The 24,675-nt window shown below is 46.0% G+C and overlaps 2 protein-coding genes and 1 long non-coding RNA gene across 3 annotated transcripts; all 3 read left to right on the top strand.

The window, feature by feature from the left end:
- LOC146762722 (uncharacterized) lies at nucleotides 1-1,642 on the top strand. Its single transcript, XR_014941882.1, has 3 exons — nucleotides 1-152; nucleotides 444-515; nucleotides 707-1,642. It is a non-coding gene; the product is annotated as an uncharacterized LOC146762722 (long non-coding RNA).
- A 2,639-nt stretch (nucleotides 1,643-4,281) lies between these two features.
- Nucleotides 4,282-18,426, top strand: LOC146762721 (uncharacterized). The gene is made up of 6 exons (XM_085537342.1): nucleotides 4,282-4,309; nucleotides 14,196-14,429; nucleotides 16,187-16,261; nucleotides 17,184-17,255; nucleotides 17,606-17,780; nucleotides 17,969-18,426. The coding sequence occupies exons 1-6, from the start codon at nucleotides 4,282-4,284 to the stop codon at nucleotides 18,261-18,263; spliced, it is 879 nt and encodes a 292-aa protein (XP_085393468.1). The 3' UTR covers nucleotides 18,264-18,426.
- A 2,956-nt stretch (nucleotides 18,427-21,382) lies between these two features.
- LOC146762720 (uncharacterized) lies at nucleotides 21,383-23,221 on the top strand. The gene is made up of 3 exons (XM_085536808.1): nucleotides 21,383-22,047; nucleotides 22,425-22,572; nucleotides 22,761-23,221. The coding sequence occupies exons 1-3, from the start codon at nucleotides 22,011-22,013 to the stop codon at nucleotides 23,053-23,055; spliced, it is 480 nt and encodes a 159-aa protein (XP_085392934.1). The 5' UTR covers nucleotides 21,383-22,010; the 3' UTR covers nucleotides 23,056-23,221.
- The last annotated feature ends 1,454 nt before the right edge of the window (nucleotides 23,222-24,675 follow it).

Raw genomic sequence — 24,675 nt, 5'->3', positions numbered from 1 at the left:
GGGTGCTTGCTGGTTGTGGACGAGAGGTAGCATGGGGCAACTACGGGAGACAACTGCTCCCAGGCGTTGCTTTTTGCTCTTCCTTCTCCTTTTCCTTATGACTCCGTGTCATGGGCAACCCCGCAATGTTGCGTGGGAAGCACTGAGTCCAGGTAGGTTGGGCACTGAGCGAAGCAGAGGGGAAACAAACTCTTAAAGCTGCCTGGAAAGCAGCCTTGGGTGGTGGGTCTGCCAGGGAAAAAACAGGCTCTAACATTGACTCTGTTCCCTATGAGGTGATGGCTTTCCAGCTTCACCAGGCATCCCACCATGGAGCAGAGAGGGACATCCTAGAGGAGAGAGCTGTGCCCACTGAGCACAGAGGGCCTGGAGCACAGCAAACTTGATGGGTAAATGGTGCAGCAAGGAATATTGCATGGCATTTCTGCTTTTCTCTATTCCAGATTATCGTGTCGGTGACACGTATGAAGCAGATCCCATGGAAGGTGATCTGGAACGTCTCCAGGATTCCAGGGGTATGTTTTTACTTGGGGATGCACATGATCCCTGGCCATGGCTCACCCAGGACTCTACTCTAGGCAAGGCAGAATCTGGACCTACGTGTGGCTCTCAAAACACTACGTGATCCGCTGCCAGGCTCTGCAGGCTCCTTATCTAGAAGCCTGGCACAATGTGGAAAGGAAGCCTTTCTTCTGTTTCTTTATAGATCTGCCTGTAAGCCGTATATCTGGGATGCGCCGTTTTCATCGGCCTCAAGGCTACCCCAGGGGTGAGTGGTCTGTCTTTGTTCATTTCACAGCATCACCAGGTACTCTCAGCCTTGTCTTCCTGTGGATCATACCTTGCAATGGTCTTTGCTGCTGCTGGGATGTGTAGAGGAGCAGGGTAGCAGTCAGGAGAGCAAAGGCATACGGCCTGGGATTCTTTGCCCTGCACAGCACTGTTTGTCAGCAGCTTCATCCCTGTGTCTCCTGAAGTGATATCAGCAAAGGCAGAAGCACTTGCGGCATGTTTTAGAACTTCCTTCTAGAAGGGACGTGGAGATTCAGAAAGCATGTATGTCCATGCTGCAGTTCAGGTCTCAGGCTGCAGAGAATGCCTGGTCCTGTCTCTGCTACAGGAGGGCAGCAGGGATACCGCCCGTGTGCGGTGTGAGCAAATGGATGATCTGCTCAGCCTGCTGGTAGAACTAAAGAGGGAAGTAGAATGGTTTATGGGCATCCGGGATTGTGAGAGGGTGACTGACTGATGGAATCACTCTGCCATACCTACAAGAAGGGTGCACAGGAGATGCTCTTCAGGCAACAGGGGATAATCTACCCACTCACAGTCAGATGAGAGGGGGGGAACCTCAGAAACAGCAAAGGATGGAAAACAAGTCCCCGTTCAGGGCAGTGAGCAGATCGCCTCTCAACTTATCCCACCTTCCCACATGCTTTTACATAACAGCTATGAAGCTCTGGAGCTGCAAAACAAACTTGGATGGTGGGTCCACTGGAGAAACAACCAGTCTCTGACACAAAGTCTGCTCACCTGTGCCCCAAGTAGGGGCTGGGATGGTGTCAGCAGAGCCATTCGCAGGCCAGCAGGTTCTGCACTCATGACTAATGGAAATGCACACTTTTGTCCTTATGTGCTCCCCATGGGGTTTACATGCGCTTCAAGGATGTCACAGGGTCCCCAGTGAGCAAGGGCAGTCTGTCCTGCAGACAGGCTTAGAACTGCAGGCTGTTTCCTCAAGACAGCATCTGGGGAGCTGTCACGTCTTAGCCCACAGCTGAAACAGGCTCATGCACGCATTGAAAGAATGTTCATACGTGTGTGGATTCTGCCTGTGGCTCACGCAATCCATCTCTGGTCACTGCGGATCCCTTAAGAAGCAGCATATCGTAACATGACTTGACAGATTTCTGCTTTTCTCTATTCCAGATGCTGATCGTGTTGGTGACACATATGAAGCATATCCCATGGAAGGTGATCTGGAACGTCTCCAGGATTCCAGGGGTATGTTTTTCCTTGGGGATGCACCTGGTCCCTGGCCATGGCTCACCCAGGACTCTACTCTAGGCCTGGCAGAATCTGGACCTACGTGTGGCTCTCAAAACACTATGTGATCCCTGCCAGGCTCTGTAGGCTCCTTATCTAGAAGCCTGGCACAATATGGAAAGGAAGCCTTTCTTCCGTTTTTTTATAGAACTGCCTGTACGCCGTATATCTGGGATGCGCGGTTTTCATCGGCCTCAAGGCTACCCCAGGGGTGAGTGGTCTGTCTTTGTTCATTTCACAGCGTCAGCAGGTACTTTCAGCCTTGTCTTCCTCTGGAACATACCTTACAATGGTCTTTGCTGCTGCTGGGATGTAAAGAGGAGCAGGGTAGCAGTCAGGAGAGCACAGGCATATGGCCTGGGATTCTTTGCCCTGCACAGCAGTGTTTTCCAGCAGCCCCAGTGTTGTGTAGGCAGAAGCATTCAGAGAAGAGCTTTGAGCTTCCCGGGGATCCTTTTCCGTAGCTGATCTATACATGGGATTTTTGTGCCAATATGGTGACTCTTTTGGCACCTGGTACCCATATTGACACATACTCATGAGTGGAATAGGGAAAGAAGTGTCTGTCAGTAGCAGTGTTTTTTGCCATTCAAGGCTGAAGAGATTAATTGCAATGTATGTCCGGAGCTGCCTCTGCTTGTAGATGTGGCCTTGGGTGCTGTCTCTGCAGCTTCTCAAAGGGTTCCTTATTTTGAGTCTTGGAGGAATTGCATGGCTAAGAGCTGTGTGTAGGTTTCTTTTGAGAGATGCCAAGTGCATCCAGAAGGCCAGCCTGACCCTCCTGCAGTTATTGATAATGAAAATAGTTACCACCGTCTGTAATAAAACTGTTTCTCCTCTGTGTTTCCTTCTAGCTGTTGCACCTCAGATTCCTTATCCACGTTCTCAGTTGGATCTTGATTTTGGGCATGAAGTGTATCCTAAAGGTATGTTGTCTGTGCTGATTTACATGAAGGAATAAACAGTTTCTTCCTGAGAGGAGGATACTATCAACTGCTGTGGAGAGCTTCTGTAGAGGATGTGTTTGCTGCCATTCAAAGCAGAAGAGTTGCATTCAAACATGCAACTGGAGCTGTTCTGCTGGTAGTGGTGGAGCTGGCAAAGTATGATTAGTAGTACCATTACAAGTAGGCTCTTACTCAGGTGGACTGTAAGACATCATCCTCATCCTCTGCTACTAAGGCACAAGAATCAGGGATGATAATGGTGTGAATACTACAATCACCTGCACTTCTTCACTACACTGTGATGCCGTCAGTAGTGCAGAACTCATGAGTGTGTTGCACTGTCTTGTGTTCTCCAGCTGCCAGAGGTGTGAGAACTGCAGAGCATGTGGAACAGAAACAAGGAGGATATAAATCTGCATTTGCAGTGCTTGCCGTTCTGTTCTTTCTGATGGTTCTGGCTGCTTTGGCTTACCTGGCAAAACGTCTGCTGATGAAGAGACAAAAGTGAGTTGTTTCTCCTGTACTCTTTCCTAGGTGGCTTCTTTGTGCAGGGAAGCTCTTGCAATGAGAGCCTCCCAGAGCACAGTGAGCAGTGGGCAGCCATCTGCTGGGATTTCTGTTCAGGGATCAATTTGCATCTTCAGCCCTACAAATCTGGACTCTTGTCTAAAACTCCATTCTTTTTGTTGCAGAGATGAAATGCCATTTGAAGCTGTCATGAAAAATGAAGACCCAGCTCCAGCAGAAAAACGACAGCCTATAGCTCGAATTACCATAGAAATTCAAGATGTTTCTGGGAATTCACAGTCACATGCGCAGGGTCTTGTCCGATGTATATTCTCACCAATCACTGCCTTATTAAGACAGTCCCCAGAGCGATCCTCTAAGCTTGACCTTCGCAACCAGTCAGAAATCTCTGGTACAAGCAAAAAGGCACTAACATCAGGAAAAGAGGAGAAAAATACATCCCGATGGGGAAAAGCAGTGAAATTGGGTGAATCATAGAACTCCTGGTGGACTTTCCCAGTTCCAGCAGTCCATTTCATGATGTCCATACTTAAGGATGACCATTATAGCATTCACCGATTATTCCATATCATGACATCATGCCTAAGTTGTACAACACATATATGTATATCTAAACAGTCAATAAACTATAATTACCATCATATACAGATTTATGTACTTATGTGCATATATACCTAAAACTTCTGACTGTTCTCTCCCATCATCAAGTCTCCTTCCTGTACAAACTCAACATCCCTGTTTGGTTTTTGCATTTCCCACCATGTCCCTGAGCAAAATCAGTCCCACAGGTGGGCTGGCATTTGCCCGAGGCAGGGGTGACCCAAACTGTTCTCCCTCATAAATTCTTCTTATGTACCACAGGGACTCCATCCCGTTGTACAGTACATAGGAGGCTGGACTGAGCAGGGCTATCAAGACCAGCAGATCCCAGAGTGTTGACTAACCAGGTGGCTTCGGTTAAACTTTTATCCCAGTGCATGAATGTTCTGCCAACTATTGCTTTCAGTGCAGTTTTTAACTCTCCAAAGTATTGATTGCCTTTTCCAAAAGCTGGTGCATTGCAGAGTATGTGAAATATCCACTCAGTGACATCCTAATTGGCCCAGGAGTTTATGAGGTCATTATTAAAATGAGTTCCATTATCCTAAGATTTGCTTTCTGGAATTTTGGATGGAGGTATGGGACACGAGTGTTTCCAGACCTCAGATGTTTGCTTCCACCATTGCAAGCACATTGTGCTTTCCATGGCAGGTTTATGGGAGTGAGATAGAATTCACCTCCAGGCCTCCCCATATTTCTACTTAATCCACTGTCCCCCACACCAAAGAGTCTTCATGGGCATGGCTTACTTTCATGGTTTTGCAATTTGGTCGGTGTTGGTGTCATCAGTTTACAAGCAATGAGCCGATAATGTTCCAATTAGAAACTTTTATTAATTGTAGCGGGTAAAACAAAAAGGCAATTCAGCGCTGGGCGACAGGGGAATCATCGTTCCTCCAACTGCCGCGCCTTCCCGTCCCTTGCAACTTCTTTTGTAAGGTCCATCCCGAGTGTATTGTCCTTTAATTGGTCGGTCGTGATCGTGCCACTTGGTGTGTCGTTCCTTGGTTGGTCCTTCCGTGAAACTTTGTATCCATCGGGGCGCGCTTTGCCTGTAACTATGCAGAGTACACAATCTACCCATAAAATTAGAGTGTTCTGCAACCCTTGTGGCCTCCATATTCCACCATCACATCCCGGTCCTAATGAACAAGCACTCCACCACAATGCTACCACATCCCGGTCTTAATGAGCAAACATTTTATCACAGTCCCCCCTTTTCTTTTATTGTACTATTTTGTTTTGCTCATTAAACCGTTTTTGTTCTTGTCGACTCCTGGGCTCTTTTTCTTTGTTCTAACTGTTTTCTTAGTTCAGCCATTGTATCTATTGCTACCCCCGTTTGATCAACGTAGGTGCGACATTGTTCTTTAAGAGCCACACATAGTCCCCCTTGCTGCAATAGGAGAAGATCCAACCCCCTTCTATTTTGTAACACTACTTCTGATGGGACCACTTAAATGGCTCATGTGTCTGTACCTCTGTACCCCAACCCTCATTAATGAGACTTAATATTATTATCAATTGAGCTAGTTTTAGATAGGCAGTTTTCCCACTGCAGTAGTGAGTCTTTAATTGCTTGGGGGAGTTATTTCCAGTCTTGGGGTATCTTCTGGATCCTAAATCTTTGGATTCATTCATAATGGAGCAGACCCCTCCACATGTTTTATCTCCTCTGCCTCGCCCATCGACTCGGTTGCCTCGAGCCATGGGGTGTATAATCTTCTCGGCAGCAAGAGTATTCTTCAGGAGGGGCTGGTTTTGCTTCCCTTTTAAGTGGGTCTTTGGGGTACTGCACCCTATTCTTTTTCCCACTGGTTATACACTTAAGTGATGCTGGTAAGGATCTAAATTCACCCCCAGGTTTACCCCCTTCTATTAAAATTTCCACGGCCACTCTGAAGGCTAATAACCAATTTGTGTATCCCTGTTTCCGCAGTGGGTCCACTACCTTTCTAAAACATATCCCAACAGTTGCATTCACAATAGTCAAAATATTCCCTTCTACATTAAATTCTATACTGATACGTTTATACAATCATTGTTAATTCATGTTCTCATTTTCCTTGACGGAGGGTTTCATGACAGTTTTACTTTCAAATCACCCGCTGGACTAGTGACTCTCCATTCGTGATTTTGTACTGGACCCTTAACACGACTAGCATGTGTCCATCCTTTTTCAGCAGTTCTGATGGCAGTATTGGTAGTCAATAACACCAGATAGGGACCTTCCCAGCGAGGCTGCAGTGTGGTTTCTCTCCAGGTCTTTATCAGAACCCAATCTCCAGGCTTTATTCGATGGAGGGTAATGTCCAGAGGGGGTCTTTGAGTCAATTGTCCCTTTTTCCACAATTCCTGTTTATACTTATGTCAGCCCGGGGCTGGGCCCTAAGGTTTAAGAGGGCAAGGGGAATGCATTTTATCCATGAGAGCTTAGTTTCTAGTGTTAATTTGGCCAATTGCTTTTTTAGTTCCCCATTCATTCTCTCTACTCGCCCTGAACTCTGTGGGTGCCAGGGAGTATGTTCTTCCCATTTTATTCCCAAGGCTTCAGCTATATTTCTAGTGATTCTTGATGTAAAGTGTGGTCCTTGATCTGAATCTATTACTTCTGTTACCCCATACCTAGGGATGATTTGCTCGAGTAATATTTTTGTTACTACCTGAGCTGTTGCTTTAGTTGTGGGGAATGCCTCTACATAATGTGTGAGGTGGTCTATTATGACTAATACATATTTATATCTTCCTACTTTAGGAAATTCGGTAAAGTCAATTTGGACTCTAGAAAATGGCCTAGTGGCCAAGGGTCTTCCCCCCATAGGCAGTTTTCTTTGTACGGCTCTGTTTATCTTTAAGCACGTAATACATCCTTGAGTAATATGTCTAGCTAAATTATGTAGGCCTATACACATGTACTTAGTGGCAAAATGATCTATTAAAGCTTGGCTTCCCCAGTGGGTCCGTTCGTGCAACTGGGTCAGCACCTGAGATGCTATTGACTTAGGCAGTACCTCTCTCCCGTCAGCTAGATACCACCTCCCTTCTGTGTTTTTAGTTATTCCCATTTGATTCAGTTTTTGTTCTTCCTTCGGTGTAAACGAAGGGGCCTCATCATGTGTCAATTCTTCCTGCCTCTCCTGCCTCAGGACCAATTCCCTGAGGGCAGCTTGCTTAGCTTCTAGGTCTGCTGCATTATTTCCTCTAGTCTTGTAATCGGTCCCCTGTTGGTGTCCTCTAAGGTGTACCACCGCTATCTTCTTTGGTTTTCGTAGGGCCACTAAGAGTTGCTTTATTAATTCTTGATGTATTAAGTCCTTTCCTTGGGAATTTATCAATCCCCTTTCTTCCCAAATCTTCCCAAAGGTATGTATTACCCCATAACTATATTTGGAATCGGTATAGATAGTGCCCTCTTTTCCCTGTAATCTTTTTAGTGCCTGTAAAACAGCATACAGCTCGCAAGCTTGAGCTGACCAAGTGTTACTCAAGGGTCCTGATTCCAATACCCGGAGGGTCTTTCCATCTACTATTGCATAACCTGATCTTCTCTTTCCCTCCACTACTCTAGAGGATCCATCCACAAATAATTTTTCCCCTTCTCTTAATTCTTCTTCTTCTAAATCTGGTCGGATTTTTGTTTGTTCTTCTATCGTATGTAAACAGTTATGAATGAGTCCCACATTTTCGGGTTTTCCATATAAGAATTCTGCAGGATTCTGGAGACTTGTGGTCTCCAGGGTTAAGTTAGGGGCTTCCAGTAAGATACCCTCATACTTTAGAAGACGAGAATCAGATATCCATTTTTCAGCTTTTTGTTGGAGCACATTTCTAATATTGTGGGGAGATAGTACCTTTATATTGCTGTTAAAGGTAATTTTCCTGGCTTCTTCTACCAATAACGCACACCCAACAATTGCTTGTAAGCAAGTGGGCCATCCTCGGCTCACAGGGTCTAATAATTTTGACAAATATCCAACGGGTTTCTTCTTCCCTGCCCAATCCTGTGTTAAAACCCCATACGCTGTACCACTGTCTATGTTAACGAATAAATAAAAGGGTCTTTTTAAGTCAGGCAGGCTCAAGACAGGGGCATTGATGAGATCCTCCTTCAGCTTTTGTAGATTCTCTTCATCTTGTCTATCCCACTTTATTAACCCATCGGTACTGAGCTTTTGATATAGAAACTTTACTTTACTGCTATAATTTTCAATCCATTGTCTACAATATCCCACTAATCCCAGCAATTGTCTTATTTGTCTCTTATTGTTTGGCGACTTCAGGGACAATATTCCTTGTATCCTTTCAGGATCTATCTTCTTTTCTCCTTTACTCAGGTAATGCCCTAGATATCTAACCTCCTCTTCCACAAATTGCAATTTCCTTTTTGATACTTTAAGTCCTTTCAGTCCCAAAAAGTTCAGCAATTTAATACTTTCTTTCCGAACCTTTCCCTCATCCTCTCCAGCAATTAATAGATCATCTACATACTGTATTAATTTGGTATCAGGATCTAGCTGATACTCTTGCAGGATCTGTTCTAGGGCTTGCCCAAACAAATTAGGGGATTCTGTGAAGCCTTGGGGGAGTACAGTCCACCTTAATTGCTGTTTTCTGTTAGTATCTGGGTCTTCCCACTCAAATGCAAAAAAATCGCGGCATGTCTCATCTAAAGGGCAAGCCCAAAAAGCATCTTTTAAGTCTATGACACTATACCACAAGTTGTCGGGCCCTAATTTACTTAGCAATGTATAGGGATTAGCTACAACTGGGAACCTAGATACAGTGCGCTTGTTAATTTCCCTCAGATCATGAACCAACCGATATGTTCCATCAGGTTTCTTTACCGGTAATATAGGGGTATTAAATGGGGACATACAGGGTTCCAGTAATCCTTTGCTCACTAATCTATCTATTTCTGGTTTGAGACCCCTCCTTCCTTCCAGGGAAATAGGATATTGTTTTATTTTTACTGGGATTTCAGGATTCTTGATTTTTACCGTGAAAGGGGGTATTTTTAGTTGTCCCACACTCTCGGGGGTATACCAGACATCAGAATTGATCTCTTGTTCATCCTCTACCCTAAGAGGGCAGAGTTTGATTCTCAATTCTTTATTCTCTACTTCTAGTCCTATGCCTAATGCAATAATCAGATCCCGTCCTAACAAATTGAACTCCGCTTCAGGCAGTATCAAGAAATCACCCAACCCCACTTTGGACTCTGCTTCTATCATTACATTTTTAACTATTCCTACTGTAAAAGGTTCTCCCTTTGCTCCTATTACTTTGGTAGTTTCCCGGGAAGGTTTGCATCCGAGGGGGATCTGTTGTATAGTAGACCTTTCTGCTCCTGAATCTACTAGAAACTCTACCTCCTCAGCTTGGGGACCAATTTTCAATTTTATCAAGGGCTCCTGTTGTTTCTGGGTCCCCAATATATATAGAGCCCCTGACACCCCTAGTCTTCTTGGAAGGACTTTTCGTCTCTCATTCTAACCCTGCAGTCCCTCTTCATGTGTCCCTTTTTCCTGCAATAATAGCATACTCTCTCCTCCTCCCTGTTTTCAGGCTTCCTAAATTTTTGCTGTCCTGGAATTCGATTTTGCATCCATCCCCCCATTTTCCTTTCCAATTCCCTACTTTCTCTGACCGCTGCTACCATCATCCTAACCTGCCTATTATGTCTTTCTTCCTCCCTTCTTACATATACCTTCTGAGCTTCCCTCAAAAGTTCATCAAGCCCCCGATCCTGCCAATTTTCTATCTTTTCTAGTTTCTTGCGGATATCTTCCCAAGCCTTAGCTACGAACTGTGTTTTGAGCAGAGCCTGGCCTATCGGTGTATCGGGATCCAATCCTGAATATAGTTGTAAATTCTTGCGTAACCTTTCTAGCCATTCAGTGGGTGTTTCCTCCTTCTTTTGTCTTTCATTAAAAGCTTTATTTATATTCTGACCTCTTGGGACTGCCTCCCTAATGCCCTGGATAATGATAGTTCGCAGGTCCTGCATGTGAGTCCTATGATGTTGATTTTGATGGTCCCATTGCGGATTCTGTAAGGGCCATTTAATATCCGCAGCGGGCCCGTGGGCATGTTGAGCATCCCAAATGCGCATCCCTGCACGCCTAATCATACCTCTCTCTTCTGCTGTGAACAGTATACTTAGAATAGATTGTAGTTCCTCCCAGGTATAAACATTTGGCCCTAAGAACTGATCTACTCTGTCTGCCACCCCCAGGGGATCTTCTAGTATATTACCCATTTCCTTCTTAAAATCTCTAACATCCCCTGAATTTAAGGGCACTGATATAAACCCCATCTGAGGTTGTGGACCTCCCATGGGCATTTCTCTTAAAGGGTAGAGGTTATTTTGTCGTGCCTTTGCCCGTGTCACAGGCCCTCCCCCTTCTATCTTTTGTACTTCTCCCTCTCTCGAATCCATCTGCCCATGATCCAACTGAGGAGGAGAAGGTAGGGGAATTGCTGGTGGTAAAGCATATGGTGGGGGTCCCACTAAATCCTCCTCTTCCCTTCGAGGTTTACGTTTTTCGACATCTTTTTCTTTTCGTGTCAAATTAAAAATGGGGACTCCTAAACCCTCTGGGCGAGTGACCCATACTGCTGCATAGTCACTTTCTTCTTGATTGAAAGGGGTTTTGGAGTTTACCCAAAAATTTAATTGCTGTTGTACCCAATCTTCATTAGAACCATACTTAGGCCACCATACTGCCGGGCCAATTTGTTGTCCGCTCCAAATTTCTATACAATAATAAATCATCTTTGCTTTATCTTTATTTCTTGTTCCTGGATAGTGCGTCCAGGCAATTAGCATGAACCCTAGAGGTGAGTCCTTAGGAATGGATGGTCGTTTAGAAGGGGTGGGTGGTTTAGTTTTACACTGCCCCATCCCGTTCTTTACTTCTTGCTCTCTTGTTTTATTCAACGTCTGTAGCTCCCCCTAGTGCCCGTAGCTCTAGGGGAACACCTAAATAATAATCATCCCTAGTGTCCGTAGCTCTAGGGGAACACCTGAATAATAATCATCCCTAGTGCTCGTAGCTCTAGGGGAACACCTAAATAATAATAATCATCCCTAGTGCCCGTAGCTCTAGGGGAACACCTAAATAATAATCATCCCTAGTGTCCGTAGCTCTAGGGGAACACCTGAATAATAATCATCCCTAGTGCTCGTAGCTCTAGGGGAACACCTAAATAATAATAATCATCCCTAGTGCCCGTAGCTCTAGGGGAACACCAAAGAATAACCCTCCATAGAGCCCATAGCCCTAGGGGTTGTGGTGGTGAAAGGGTCCCGCTTATACCCTGTACCCACCCTTCGGCGTGCCCTCACTCAGTGTTGCATTCACTCGCTTCCCCCAGGTCGTGGCCCACGCCCTCGCGGGCAATGGGAACCGCACTACTGTGGGGTCCACACTCGCTCGGGTTAGTGCCGGCTGCCGGCCCCCCTTCACAAGCACACAACACTCGCCACACACCGGATTCCCAACCCAGACCGGACTATACTCACCTGTCCTGCGTCTTCGTCCGGACTTTCGTGCACGAAATTTAAAGGGTTAACCGGTTTTTCCTTGCCTTTGTGTTTTAAATTTCGGATCGTCGGCGGGAGTAGGGCGGGAGGATAGGAGCCGAGGCCGCCTATTTAGGCGGGGCGCCCCCTCAGGCTCGTACCCACGCCAGTATTCCCGTCCGAGTCACGGCGCCAAATTGTCATCAATTTACAAGCAATGAGCCGATAATGTTCCAATTAGAAACTTTTATTAATTGTAGCGGGTAAAACAAAAAGGCAATTCAGCGCTGGGCGACAGGGGAATCATCGTTCCTCCAACTGCCGCGCCTTCCCGTCCCTTGCAACTTCTTTTGTAAGGTCCATCCCGAGTGTATTGTCCTTTAATTGGTCGGTCGTGATCGTGCCACTTGGTGTGTCGTTCCTTGGTTGGTCCTTCCGTGAAAATTTGTATCCATCGGGGCGCGCTTTGCCTGTAACTATGCAGAGTACACAATCTACCCATAAAATTAGAGTGTTCTGCAACCCTTGTGGCCTCCATATTCCACCATCACATCCCGGTCCTAATGAACAAGCACTCCACCACAATGCTACCACATCCCGGTCTTAATGAGCAAACATTTTATCACATTGGTATTCCACATCAGAACACCATGCTTCATAATGGGAGTAAAGGGGACAAGTTTTTTTTCTGTGAACTGCCTTAATGGGCATGTGGGGAGGGGCACCGGAAGGGAAGTGTGGAAGGGGACGGGGTTGCTGGACCAGCTCCCTTCGAGGAGACAACGTGGTCAGAGCTTCCTGCCTTCCACAGCTCCATCGGTAAGATTGGGGACTTGGTATTCTCTTTGTTGAAACTCTCTTGTTGTTGTTTAGTGTTCTTAGGTTTTTAAACTGCCATTCGTTCTCAGATCACCTTTTTTTCTCCCTTATTTTTTTGTTAGACCTAATCGCAATCTCCCTTCCCTTCCCCTCTCCCGAAACGCACGTGGCCGGGCCGGGCCACGCCGCACTTTGCCGTACCGTGCTGTGAGAGAAAAAGAGGGGGGGGGGGGACTTTTGTTCCTGCTGCCCCGGGTTTGTGCCCACTTTCCCGGAGTGAGCTCTAGAGAGAACTCAGTGACACTTACTTATTTGCAGCACCAGATTCACATTCACAGATTACCTGTGCAAGACAAGAGTGTCCATGGTCAAGCCCACCCCTCAGTCCTGTGCCCATCCATATGTTGCATACCTTCCTTGATGGCTTCTGGTGTCACGAGGCCAGTGAGCTAGAAATGGCTTTTTATTACATTGCAGCGTAGCTCTACCACAGCACGAGACATTCAGCACACCCTGTGGACATTTTCACATTTGAAAGCATTTCTTTGGAGCTCTTTGCTTTCAAACAGGAAGGCCCAGGAATGTTTCCTGGCCAAAGACTGGCTGGGGCACCACTTCTGAAGATCAGCACCCCCTGACACCCAGGCAGTGCTGGATCAAAGCATGGTTAACTGCTTTGGTTTGCTGTTGTTAGGAAAATTTCTGCTCCAAGAAGCTTGCTCGATCATCTTTATCCCAAAAGGAGACAGAGGAGAGTCCTTGGATTTCTTTAGTCCAATAGCAAGAGAGTCCCCTAGGGCATAATGAAACATTTGATAGTTTTCCCTTAGAAGCTTTCCCAATTCCATTAGTTCATTTCATGATGTCCATACTTAACGACTTCTTCATGGAAAGGGTTGTAAAGCACTGGAACAGGCTCCCGGGGAAGTTGCTGAGTCACCATCCCTGCATGTGTTCAAAATCCATTTGGATGAGGTTCTCAGGGACATGACATAGCGGTGGGTTGTTACAGTTAGGTAGTGTGGTTAGGTTGAGGTTGGACTTGATCTTTAAGTTCTTTTCCAACTTGAGCAATTATTTGATTCTATGAATGGCTAAACCAATAAGGATTTACAAATGCTTATTCACGACTTGGTGGGCAAAGTGAACAACAGTCTTCCTTCATCTGCCTCCCCGGAGCAGATCCTATATATCACAACTTTGTCAGTGCTAGCTCCCATTGTAGCCCCCTTGGAAGAGTTAGTTAAGCTGGACTTAGGGCCTGGAGTGCAAAACCCTTCTGTCAGCACAAGAAGATGGACATGAGTGCACCTCAGCAAGTTTACAGATGACACCAAGCTGAACAGTGCAGTCAATGCATTAGATTGGAAGGGAAGACGTCTAGAGGGACTTGGACAGGGTAAAGAAGTGGGCCCATGAGAATTTAGTGAGGTTCAGCAAGGCCAAGTACGTTGTGTTGCACTTGGGCTGGGGCAATCCCAGGTATTTATACAGACTGGGGAAAGAACTCCTTGAGGGCAGCCCTGCGGAGAAAGATGATCTTGGATGATCTCGTAGGTCTTTTCCAAGACTTGGTGATTCTATGATTCTATAATTTGATAGCTACGTCAAGTGGAGACCCCGACTTGATAAATGTGATAGACGTGATGAATGTGATAGTGTGAATGTGATTTGCGATTGTGGAGTCTGTGTTGTGATTGTGGTGAGAGGTTGTATTTATTCTTTTGTAGAGTCTGGTGCACCAGTGAAGAGAGTGGACGGGGCCAATAAGTTTCTCCAGAGTCAGCACTGGCTTTTCCAGTCACCGAGGGAAAAGCCTTGGATTACTTCTTTGCAGAGGAGAGGATGTTTGTCCTTGGCACTGTGGTTGAACCCCAACGACACCAACCCCTTCTGCTCCTTCTGCAGTGAGCAGGGGCTCACTGTCCTGCTGCCAGGCTTAGAACTGCAGGCTGTTTCCACAAGTCAGCATCTGGGGAGCTGCCGTGTCAAAGCCCACAGCTGAAGCAGGTTCATGTACGCACTGAAAGAATCTTCATACGTGTGTAGATTCTGCCTGTGGCTCACGCAATCCATCTCTGGTCACTGCGGATCCCTTAAGAAGCAGCATATTGCGACAGCTCTTGACAGCTTTTCCAGTTTTCTCTATTCCAAAAAGGCAAAGACTGGCTGGGGCACCACTTCTGAAGATCAGCACCCCTTGACACCCAGGCAGTGCTGGATCAAAGCATGGTTAACTGCTTTGGTTTGCTGTTGTTAGGAAAATTTCTGCTCCAAGAAGCTTGCTCGATCATCTTTATCCCAAAAAGAGACAGAGGAGAGTCCTTGGATTTCTTTAGTCCAATAGCAAGAGAGTCCACTAGGGCATAATGAAACATTTGATAGTTTTCCCTTAAAAGCTTTCCCAATTCCATTAGTTCATTTCATGATGTCCATACTTAACGACTTCTTCATGGAAAGGGTTGTAAAGCACTGGAACAAGCTCCCGGGGAAGTTGTTGAGTCACCATCCCTGCATGTGTTCAAAATCCATTTGGATGAGGTTCTCAGGGACATGACATAGCGGTGGGTGGTTAGAGTTAGGTAGTGTGGTTAGGTTGAGGTTGGACTTGATCTTTAAGTTCTTTTCCAACTTGAGCAATTCTTTGATTCTATGAATGGCTAAACCAATAAGGATTTACAAATGCTTGTTCTCGACCTGGTGGGCAAAGTGAATAACAGTCTCCCTTCATCTGCCTCCCCGGAGCAGATCCTATATATCACAACTTTGTCAGTGCTAGCTCCCATTGTAGCCCCCTTGGAAGAATTAGTTAAGCTGGACTTAGGGCCTGGAGTGCAAAACCCTTCTGTCAGCACAAGAAGATGGACATGAGTGCACCTCAGCAAGTTTACAGATGACACCAAGCTGAGCAGTGCAGTCAATGCATTAGACTGGAAGGGAAGACGTCTAGAGGGACTTGGACAGGGTGGAGAAGTGGGCCCATGAGAATTTAGTAAGGTTCAGCAAGGCCAAGTACAGTGTGTTGCACTTGGGCTGGGGCAATCCCAGGTATTTATACAGACTGGGGAAAGAACTCCTTGAGGGCAGCCCTGCGGAGAAAGATGATCTTGGATGATCTCGTAGGTCTTTTCCAAGACTTGGTGATTCTATGATTCTATAATTTGATAGCTACGTCAAGTGGAGACCCCGACTTGATAAATGTGATAGACGTGATGAATGTGATAGTGTGAATGTGATTTGCGATTGTGGAGTCTGTGTTGCACTTGTGGTGAGAGGTTGTATTTATTCTTTTGTAGAGTCTGGTGCACCAGTGAAGAGAGTGGACGGGGCCAATAAGTTTCTCCAGAGTCAGCACTGGCTTTTCCAGTCACCGAGGGAAAAGCCTTGGATTCCTTGTTTGCAGAGGAGAGGTTGTTTGTCCTTGGCACTGTGGTCGACCCACCACCGACACCAACCCCTTCTGCTCCTTCTGCAGTGAGCAGGGGTTCACTGTCCTGCTGCCAGGCTTAGAACTGCAGGCCGTTTCCACGAGTCAGCATCTGGGGAGCTGCCGTGCCAAAGCCCACAGCTGAAGCAGGTTCATGTACGCACTGAAAGAATCTTCATACGTGTGTAGATTCTGCCTGTGGCTCACGCAATCCATCTCTGGTCACTGCGGATCCCTTAAGAAGCAGCATATTGCGACAGCTCTTGACAGCTTTTCCAGTTTTCTCTATTCCAGATGCTGATCGTGTTGGTGACACATATGAAGCATATCCCATGGAAGGTGATCTGGAACGTCTCAAGGATTCCAGGGGTATGTTTTTCCTTGGGGATGCACATGATCCCTGGCCATGGCTCACCCAGGATTCTAGGCCTGTCAGAATCTGGACCTACATGTGGCTCTCAAAACACTACGTGATCCCTGACAGGCTCTGTAGGCTCCTTATCTAGAAGCCTGGCACAATATGGAAAGGAAGCCTTTCTTCTGTTTCTTTATAGATCAGCCTGCACACCATATATATGGGATGCACCGTTTTCATCGGCCTCAAGGCTACCCAAAGTGTGAGTGGTCTGTCTTTGTTCATTTCACAGCGTCAGCAGGTACTTTCAGCCTTGTCTTCCTGTGGAACATACCTTACAATGGTCTTTGCTGATGCTGGGATGTGAAGAGGAGCAGAGTAGCAGTCAGGAGAGCACAGGCATATGGCCTGGGATTCTTTGCCCTGCACAGCACTGTTTGCCAGCAGCCCCAGCCTACTGTCTCTACAAGTGATGCCAGCAAAGGCAGAAGCATTTGGGGCAGGGTATAGAACTTCCTGAGGATCCTGTTCCACAAACAATCTGTACATGGTTTATTTTGTGCCAATATGGTGCCTCTTTTGGCACCTGGTACCCATCTGACACATACTTGTGAGTGGAAGAGGGAAAGAAGTGTCTGTCAGTAGGAGTGTTTGTTGCCATTCAAGGCTGAACAGATTAATTGCAATGTATGTCAGGAGCTGTTATTATCTGCCTCTGGTTGCAGAAATGGCCTTGGGTGTTGGCTCTGCAGCTTCTCAAAGGTTTCCTTATTTTGAAACTTGGAGAAATCGCATGGCTAAGAGCTGTGTGTAGGTTTCTTTTGAGAGATGCCAAGCGCATCCAGAATACCAGTCTGACCCTCCTGCAGTTTTTGATTAGGAAAAGAGTTATCACCATCTGAAATAAAAATGTTTCTCCTCTGTGTTTCCTTCTAGCTGTTGCACCTCAGATTCCTTATCCACGTTCTAAGATGGATCATGGTTCTGGGCCTGAAGAGTATTCCAGAGGTATGTTGTCAGTGCCAATTTACCCGATTGAATAAAAAGTTCCTTCCTGAGAGTAAGACACTATCAATTGTAGAGCAGAGCTTCTGCACGAGGTTTGTTTACTGCCATTCAAAGCTGAAGAGGTGCATTCAAACATGCAACTGGAGCTGTTCTGACGGTAGTAGCATAGCTGGCCAAGTAGGATTAGTAGCACCATTGCAAGTAGGCTTGTGCTCAGGAGGACTGTAAGACATCGTCCTCATCCTCTGCTACCAAGATACAAGTATCAGGGATGATAATGCTGTGAATACTACAATGCCTTGCACTTCTTCAAGACACTGTGATGCCATCAGTATTGCAGAACTCATGAGTGTGTTGCACTGTCTCTTGTTCTCCAGTTGCCGGTGGTCTGAGAACTACGGTGCGTGTGGAACAGAAACGGGGAGAATATAACTCTGCATTTGCAGTGCTTGCCATCCTGTCCTGTCTGGTCATTCTGGCTGCTTTGGCTTACCTGGCAAAACGTCTGCTGATGAAGAGACAAGAGTGAGTTGTTTCTCCAGTAGTGTTTCCTAGGTGGCTGCTTTGTGCAGGGAAGCTCTTGCAATGAGAGCCTCCCAGAGCACAGTGAGCAGTGGGCAGCCATCTGCTGGGATTTCTGTTCAGGGATCACTTTGCCTCTTAAGTACTACAAATCTGGACTCTTGTCTAAAACCCCTTTCTTTTTGTTGCAGAGATGCAATGCCATTTGAAGCTGTCATGAAAAATGAAGACCCAGATCCATCAAATGACGGGCAAACCATCGTGAGATTTATGGTAGAAATTGAAGATCTTTCTGGGGATTCAATGTCAAATCTGAAGGGTCTCCACTCTACTATCTCACAAATCACTGACATATTCAGTCAGTCCCCACAGCGATCCTCAAAGCAGTCAGGAATCGCTGAAGGAAGCAAAAAGGCACGAAATTCGCAAAAAGAGGAGAAAAATACATGGTGCTGTGGAAGAGCAGTGAAATTTGATGAATCATAGAACTCCTGGTGGACTTTCCCAGTTACAGAAGTCCATTTCATGATGTCCATACTTAAGGATGACCATTATAGCATTCACTACTTATTCTATATCATGACATCATGCCCAAGTTGTACAACAGATAGATGTCATCTATACAGTCAATAAACTATAATTACCATTATAGACAGATATATGTACTTATGTGCACGTATACCTAAAACTTCTGACTGTTCTCTCCCATCATCAAGTCTCCTTCCGGTACAAACTCAACATCCCAGTTTGGTTTTTTGTATTTCCAACCATGTCCCTGAGCAAAATCAGTCCCACAGGTGGGCTGGCATTTGACCGAGGCAGCGGTGACCCAAACCGTATTGCCTCGTACATTGCTCTTATGTACTACAGGGACTCCATCCCGTTGCTCAGTACATAGGAGGCTGGACTGAGCAGGGCCATCACGACTGACAGATCCCACGGTGCTGACTAACAAGGTGGCTTGGGCTAAACGTTTATCCCAGTGCATGAATGTTCTGCCAACTACTGCTTTCAGTGTAGTTTTTAACACTCCAAAGTATTGCCTTTTCCAGAAGCTGGTGCATTGCAGAGGGTATGAAATGTCCACTCAGTGACATCCTCTTTGGCCCAGGTGTTTATGAGGGCATTATTAAAATGAGTTCTATTATCCTAAGATTTGCTTTCTGGAATTTTGGTTAGAGCTATGGGACACGGGTGTTTCCAGACCTCAGATGTTTGCTTCCACCATTGCAAGCACATTGTGCTTACCATGGTGGATTTATGGGAGTGAGATAGAATTCACCTCCAGCCCTCCCCATATTTCTACTTAATCCACTGTCCCCTGCACCAAAGAGTCTTCATGGGCTTGGCTTACTTATTTGCAGCACCAGATTCACATTCACAGATTACCTGTGCAAGACAAGAGTGTCCATGGTCAAGCCCACCCCTCAGTCCTGTGCCCATCCATATGTTGCATACCTTCCTTGATGGCTTCTGGTGTCATGAGGCCAGTGAGCTAGAAATGGCTTTTTATTACATTGCAGCGTAGATCTACCAGAGCACGAGACATTCAGCACACCCTGTGGACATTTTCACATTTGAAAGCATTTCTTTGGAGCTGTTTGCTTTCAAACAGGAAGGCCCAGGAATGTTTCCTGGCCAAAGACTGGCTGGGGCACCACTTCTGAAGATCAGCACCCCTTGACACCCAGGCAGTGCTGGATCAAAGCATGGTTAACTGCTTTGGTTTGCTGTTGTTAGGAAAATTTCTGCTCCAAGAAGCTTGCTCGATCATCTTTATCCCAAAAAGAGACAGAGGAGAGTCCTTGGATTTCTTTAGTCCAATAGCAAGAGAGTCCACTAGGGCATAATGAAACATTTGATAGTTTTCCCTTAAAAGCTTTCCCAATTCCATTAGTTCATTTCATGATGTCCATACTTAACGACTTCTTCATGGAAAGGGTTGTAAAGCACTGGAACAAGCTCCCGGGGAAGTTGTTGAGTCACCATCCCTGCATGTGTTCAAAATCCATTTGGATGAGGTTCTCAGGGACATGACATAGCGGTGGGTGGTTAGAGTTAGGTAGTGTGGTTAGGTTGAGGTTGGACTTGATCTTTAAGTTCTTTTCCAACTTGAGCAATTCTTTGATTCTATGAATGGCTAAACCAATAAGGATTTACAAATGCTTGTTCTCGACCTGGTGGGCAAAGTGAATAACAGTCTCCCTTCATCTGCCTCCCCGGAGCAGATCCTATATATCACAACTTTGTCAGTGCTAGCTCCCATTGTAGCCCCCTTGGAAGAATTAGTTAAGCTGGACTTAGGGCCTGGAGTGCAAAACCCTTCTGTCAGCACAAGAAGATGGATATGAGTGCACCTCAGCAAGTTTACAGATGACACCAAGCTGAGCAGTGCAGTCAATGCATTAGACTGGAAGGGAAGACGTCTAGAGGGACTTGGACAGGGTGGAGAAGTGGGCCCATGAGAATTTAGTAAGGTTCAGCAAGGCCAAGTACAGTGTGTTGCACTTGGGCTGGGGCAATCCCAGGTATTTATACAGACTGGGGAAAGAACTCCTTGAGGGCAGCCCTGCGGAGAAAGATGATCTTGGATGATCTCGTAGGTCTTTTCCAAGACTTGGTGATTCTATGATTCTATAATTTGATAGCTACGTCAAGTGGAGACCCCGACTTGATAAATGTGATAGATGTGATGAATGTGATAGTGTGAATGTGATTTGCGATTGTGGAGTCTGTGTTGCACTTGTGGTGAGAGGTTGTATTTATTCTTTTGTAGAGTCTGGTGCACCAGTGAAGAGAGTGGACGGGGCCAATAAGTTTCTCCAGAGTCAGCACTGGCTTTTCCAGTCACCGAGGGAAAAGCCTTGGATTCCTTGTTTGCAGAGGAGAGGTTGTTTGTCCTTGGCACTGTGGTCGACCCACCACCGACACCAACCCCTTCTGCTCCTTCTGCAGTGAGCAGGGGTTCACTGTCCTGCTGCCAGGCTTAGAACTGCAGGCCGTTTCCACGAGTCAGCATCTGGGGAGCTGCCGTGCCAAAGCCCACAGCTGAAGCAGGTTCATGTACGCACTGAAAGAATCTTCATATGTGTGTAGATTCTGCCTGTGGCTCACGCAATCCATCTCTGGTCACTGCGGATCCCTTAAGAAGCAGCATATTGCGACAGCTCTTGACAGCTTTTCCAGTTTTCTCTATTCCAGATGCTGATCGTGTTGGTGACACATATGAAGCATATCCCATGGAAGGTGATCTGGAACGTCTCAAGGATTCCAGGGGTATGTTTTTCCTTGGGGATGCACATGATCCCTGGCCATGGCTCACCCAGGATTCTAGGCCTGTCAGAATCTGGACCTACATGTGGCTCTCAAAACACTACGTGATCCCTGACAGGCTCTGTAGGCTCCTTATCTAGAAGCCTGGCACAATATGGAAAGGAAGCCTTTCTTCTGTTTCTTTATAGATCTGCCTGCACACCATATATATGGGATGCACCGTTTTCATCGGCCTCAAGGCTACCCAAAGTGTGAGTGGTCTGTCTTTGTTCATTTCACAGCGTCAGCAGGTACTTTCAGCCTTGTCTTCCTGTGGAACATACCTTACAATGGTCTTTGCTGATGCTGGGATGTGAAGAGGAGCAGAGTAGCAGTCAGGAGAGCACAGGCATATGGCCTGGGATTCTTTGCCCTGCACAGCACTGTTTGCCAGCAGCCCCAGCCTACTGTCTCTACAAGTGATGCCAGCAAAGGCAGAAGCATTTGGGGCAGGGTATAGAACTTCCTGAGGATCCTGTTCCACAAACAATCTGTACATGGTTTATTTTGTGCCAATATGGTGCCTCTTTTGGCACCTGGTACCCATCTGACACATACTTGTGAGTGGAAGAGGGAAAGAAGTGTCTGTCAGTAGGAGTGTTTGTTGCCATTCAAGGCTGAACAGATTAATTGCAGTGTATGTCAGGAGCTGTTATTATCTGCCTCTGGTTGCAGAAATGGCCTTGGGTGTTGGCTCTGCAGCTTCTCAAAGGTTTCCTTATTTTGAAACTTGGAGAAATCGCATGGCTAAGAGCTGTGTGTAGGTTTCTTTTGAGAGATGCCAAGCGCATCCAGAATACCAGTCTGACCCTCCTGCAGTTTTTGATTAGGAAAAGAGTTATCACCATCTGAAATAAAAATGTTTCTCCTCTGTGTTTCCTTCTAGCTGTTGCACCTCAGATTCCTTATCCACGTTCTAAGATGGATCATGGTTCTGGGCCTGAAGAGTATTCCAGAGGTATGTTGTCAGTGCCAATTTACCCGATTGAATAAAAAGTTCCTTCCTGAGAGTAAGACACTATCAATTGTAGAGCAGAGCTTCTGCACGAGGTTTGTTTACTGCCATTCAAAGCTGAAGAGGTGCATTCAAACATGCAACTGGAGCTGTTCTGACGGTAGTAGCATAGCTGGCCAAGTAGGATTAGTAGCACCATTGCAAGTAGGCTTGTGCTCAGGAGGACTGTAAGACATCGTCCTCATCCTCTGCTACCAAGATACAAGTATCAGGGATGATAATGCTGTGAATACTACAATGCCTTGCACTTCTTCAAGACACTGTGATGCCATCAGTATTGCAGAACTCATGAGTGTGTTGCACTGTCTCTTGTTCTCCAGTTGCCGGTGGTGTGAGAACTACGGTGCGTGTGGAACAGAAACGGGGAGAATATAACTCTGCATTTGCAGTGCTTGCCATCCTGTCCTGTCTGGTCATTCTGGCTGCTTTGGCTTACCTGGCAAAACGTCTGCTGATGAAGAGACAAGAGTGAGTTGTTTCTCCAGTAGTGTTTCCTAGGTGGCTGCTTTGTGCAGGGAAGCTCTTGCAATGAGAGCCTCCCAGAGCACAGTGAGCAGTGGGCAGCCATCTGCTGGGATTTCTGTTCAGGGATCACTTTGCCTCTTAAGTACTACAAATCTGGACTCTTGTCTAAAACCCCTTTCTTTTTGTTGCAGAGATGCAATGCCATTTGAAGCTGTCATGAAAAATGAAGACCCAGATCCATCAAATGACGGGCAAACCATCGTGAGATTTATGGTAGAAATTGAAGATCTTTCTGGGGATTCAATGTCAAATCTGAAGGGTCTCCACTCTACTATCTCACAAATCACTGACATATTCAGTCAGTCCCCACAGCGATCCTCAAAGCAGTCAGGAATCGCTGAAGGAAGCAAAAAGGCGGGAAAGTCACGAGAAGAGGAGAAAAATACATGGTGCTGTGGAAGAGCAGTGAAATTTGATGAATTATAGAACTCCTGGTGGACTTTCCCAGTTACAGAAGTCCATTTCATGATGTCCATACTTAAGGATGACCATTATAGCATTCACCGCTTATTCCATATCATGACATCATGCCCAAGTTGTACAACACATATATGTATATCTAAACAGTCAATAAACTATAATTACCATCATATACAGATATATGTACTTATGTGCACGTATACCTATAACTTCTGACTGTTCTCTCCCATCATCAAGTCTCCTTCTGGTACAAACTCAACATCCCAGTTTGGTTTTTTGTATTTCCAACCATGTCCCTGAGCAAAATCAGTCCCACAGGTGGGCTGGCATTTGACCGAGGCAGCGGTGACCCAAACCGTATTGCCTCGTACATTGCTCTTATGTACTACAGGGACTCCATCCCGTTGCTCAGTACATAGGAGGCTGGACTGAGCAGGGCCATCACGACTGACAGATCCCACGGTGCTGACTAACAAGGTGGCTTGGGCTAAACGTTTATCCCAGTGCATGAATGTTCTGCCAACTACTGCTTTCAGTGTAGTTTTTAACACTCCAAAGTACTGCCTTTTCCAGAAGCTGGTGCATTGCAGAGGGTATGAAATGTCCACTCAGTGACATCCTCTTTGGCCCAGGTGTTTATGAGGGCATTATTAAAATGAGTTCTATTATCCTAAGATTTGCTTTCTGGAATTTTGGGTAGAGCTATGGGACACGGGTGTTTCCAGACCTCAGATGTTTGCTTCCACCATTGCAAGCACATTGTGCTTACCATGGTGGATTTATGGGAGTGAGATAGAATTCACCTCCAGCCCTCCACATGTTTCTACTTAATCCACTGTCCCCTGCACCAAAGAGTCTTCATGGGCTTGGCTTACTTATTTGCAGCACCAGATTCACATTCACAGATTACCTGTGCAAGACAAGAGTGTCCATGGTCAAGCCCACCCCTCAGTCCTGTGCCCATCCATATGTTGCATACCTTCCTTGATGGCTTCTGGTGTCATGAGGCCAGTGAGCTAGAAATGGCTTTTTATTACATTGCAGCGTAGATCTACCAGAGCACGAGACATTCAGCACACCCTGTGGACATTTTCACATTTGAAAGCATTTCTTTGGAGCTGTTTGCTTTCAAACAGGAAGGCCCAGGAATGTTTCCTGGCCAAAGACTGGCTGGGGCACCACTTCTGAAGATCAGCACCCCCTGACACCCAGGCAGTGCTGGATCAAAGCATGGTTAACTGCTTTGGTTTGCTGTTGTTAGGAAAATTTCTGCTCCAAGAAGCTTGCTCGATCATCTTTATCCCAAAAAGAGACAGAGGAGAGTCCTTGGATTTCTTTAGTCCAATAGCAAGAGAGTCCACTAGGGCATAATGAAACATTTGATAGTTTTCCCTTAGAAGCTTTCCCAATTCCATTAGTTCATTTCATGATATATGAACTTAACGACTTCTTCATGGAAAGGGTAGTAAAGCACTGGAGCAAGCTCCCGGGGAAGTTGTTGAGTCACCATCCCTGCATGTGTTCAAAATCCATTTGGATGAGGTTCTCAGGGACATGACATAGCGGTGGGTTGTTACAGTTAGGTAGTGTGGTTAGGTTGAGGTTGGACTTGATCTTTAAGTTCTT

Source organism: Coturnix japonica, chromosome 1 (genome assembly GCF_054131305.1).
Source record: "Coturnix japonica strain WE chromosome 1, WE-NBRP24, whole genome shotgun sequence".
Taxonomy (NCBI): domain Eukaryota; kingdom Metazoa; phylum Chordata; class Aves; order Galliformes; family Phasianidae; genus Coturnix; species Coturnix japonica.
This window is presented reverse-complemented; position numbering and strand designations above follow the sequence as displayed.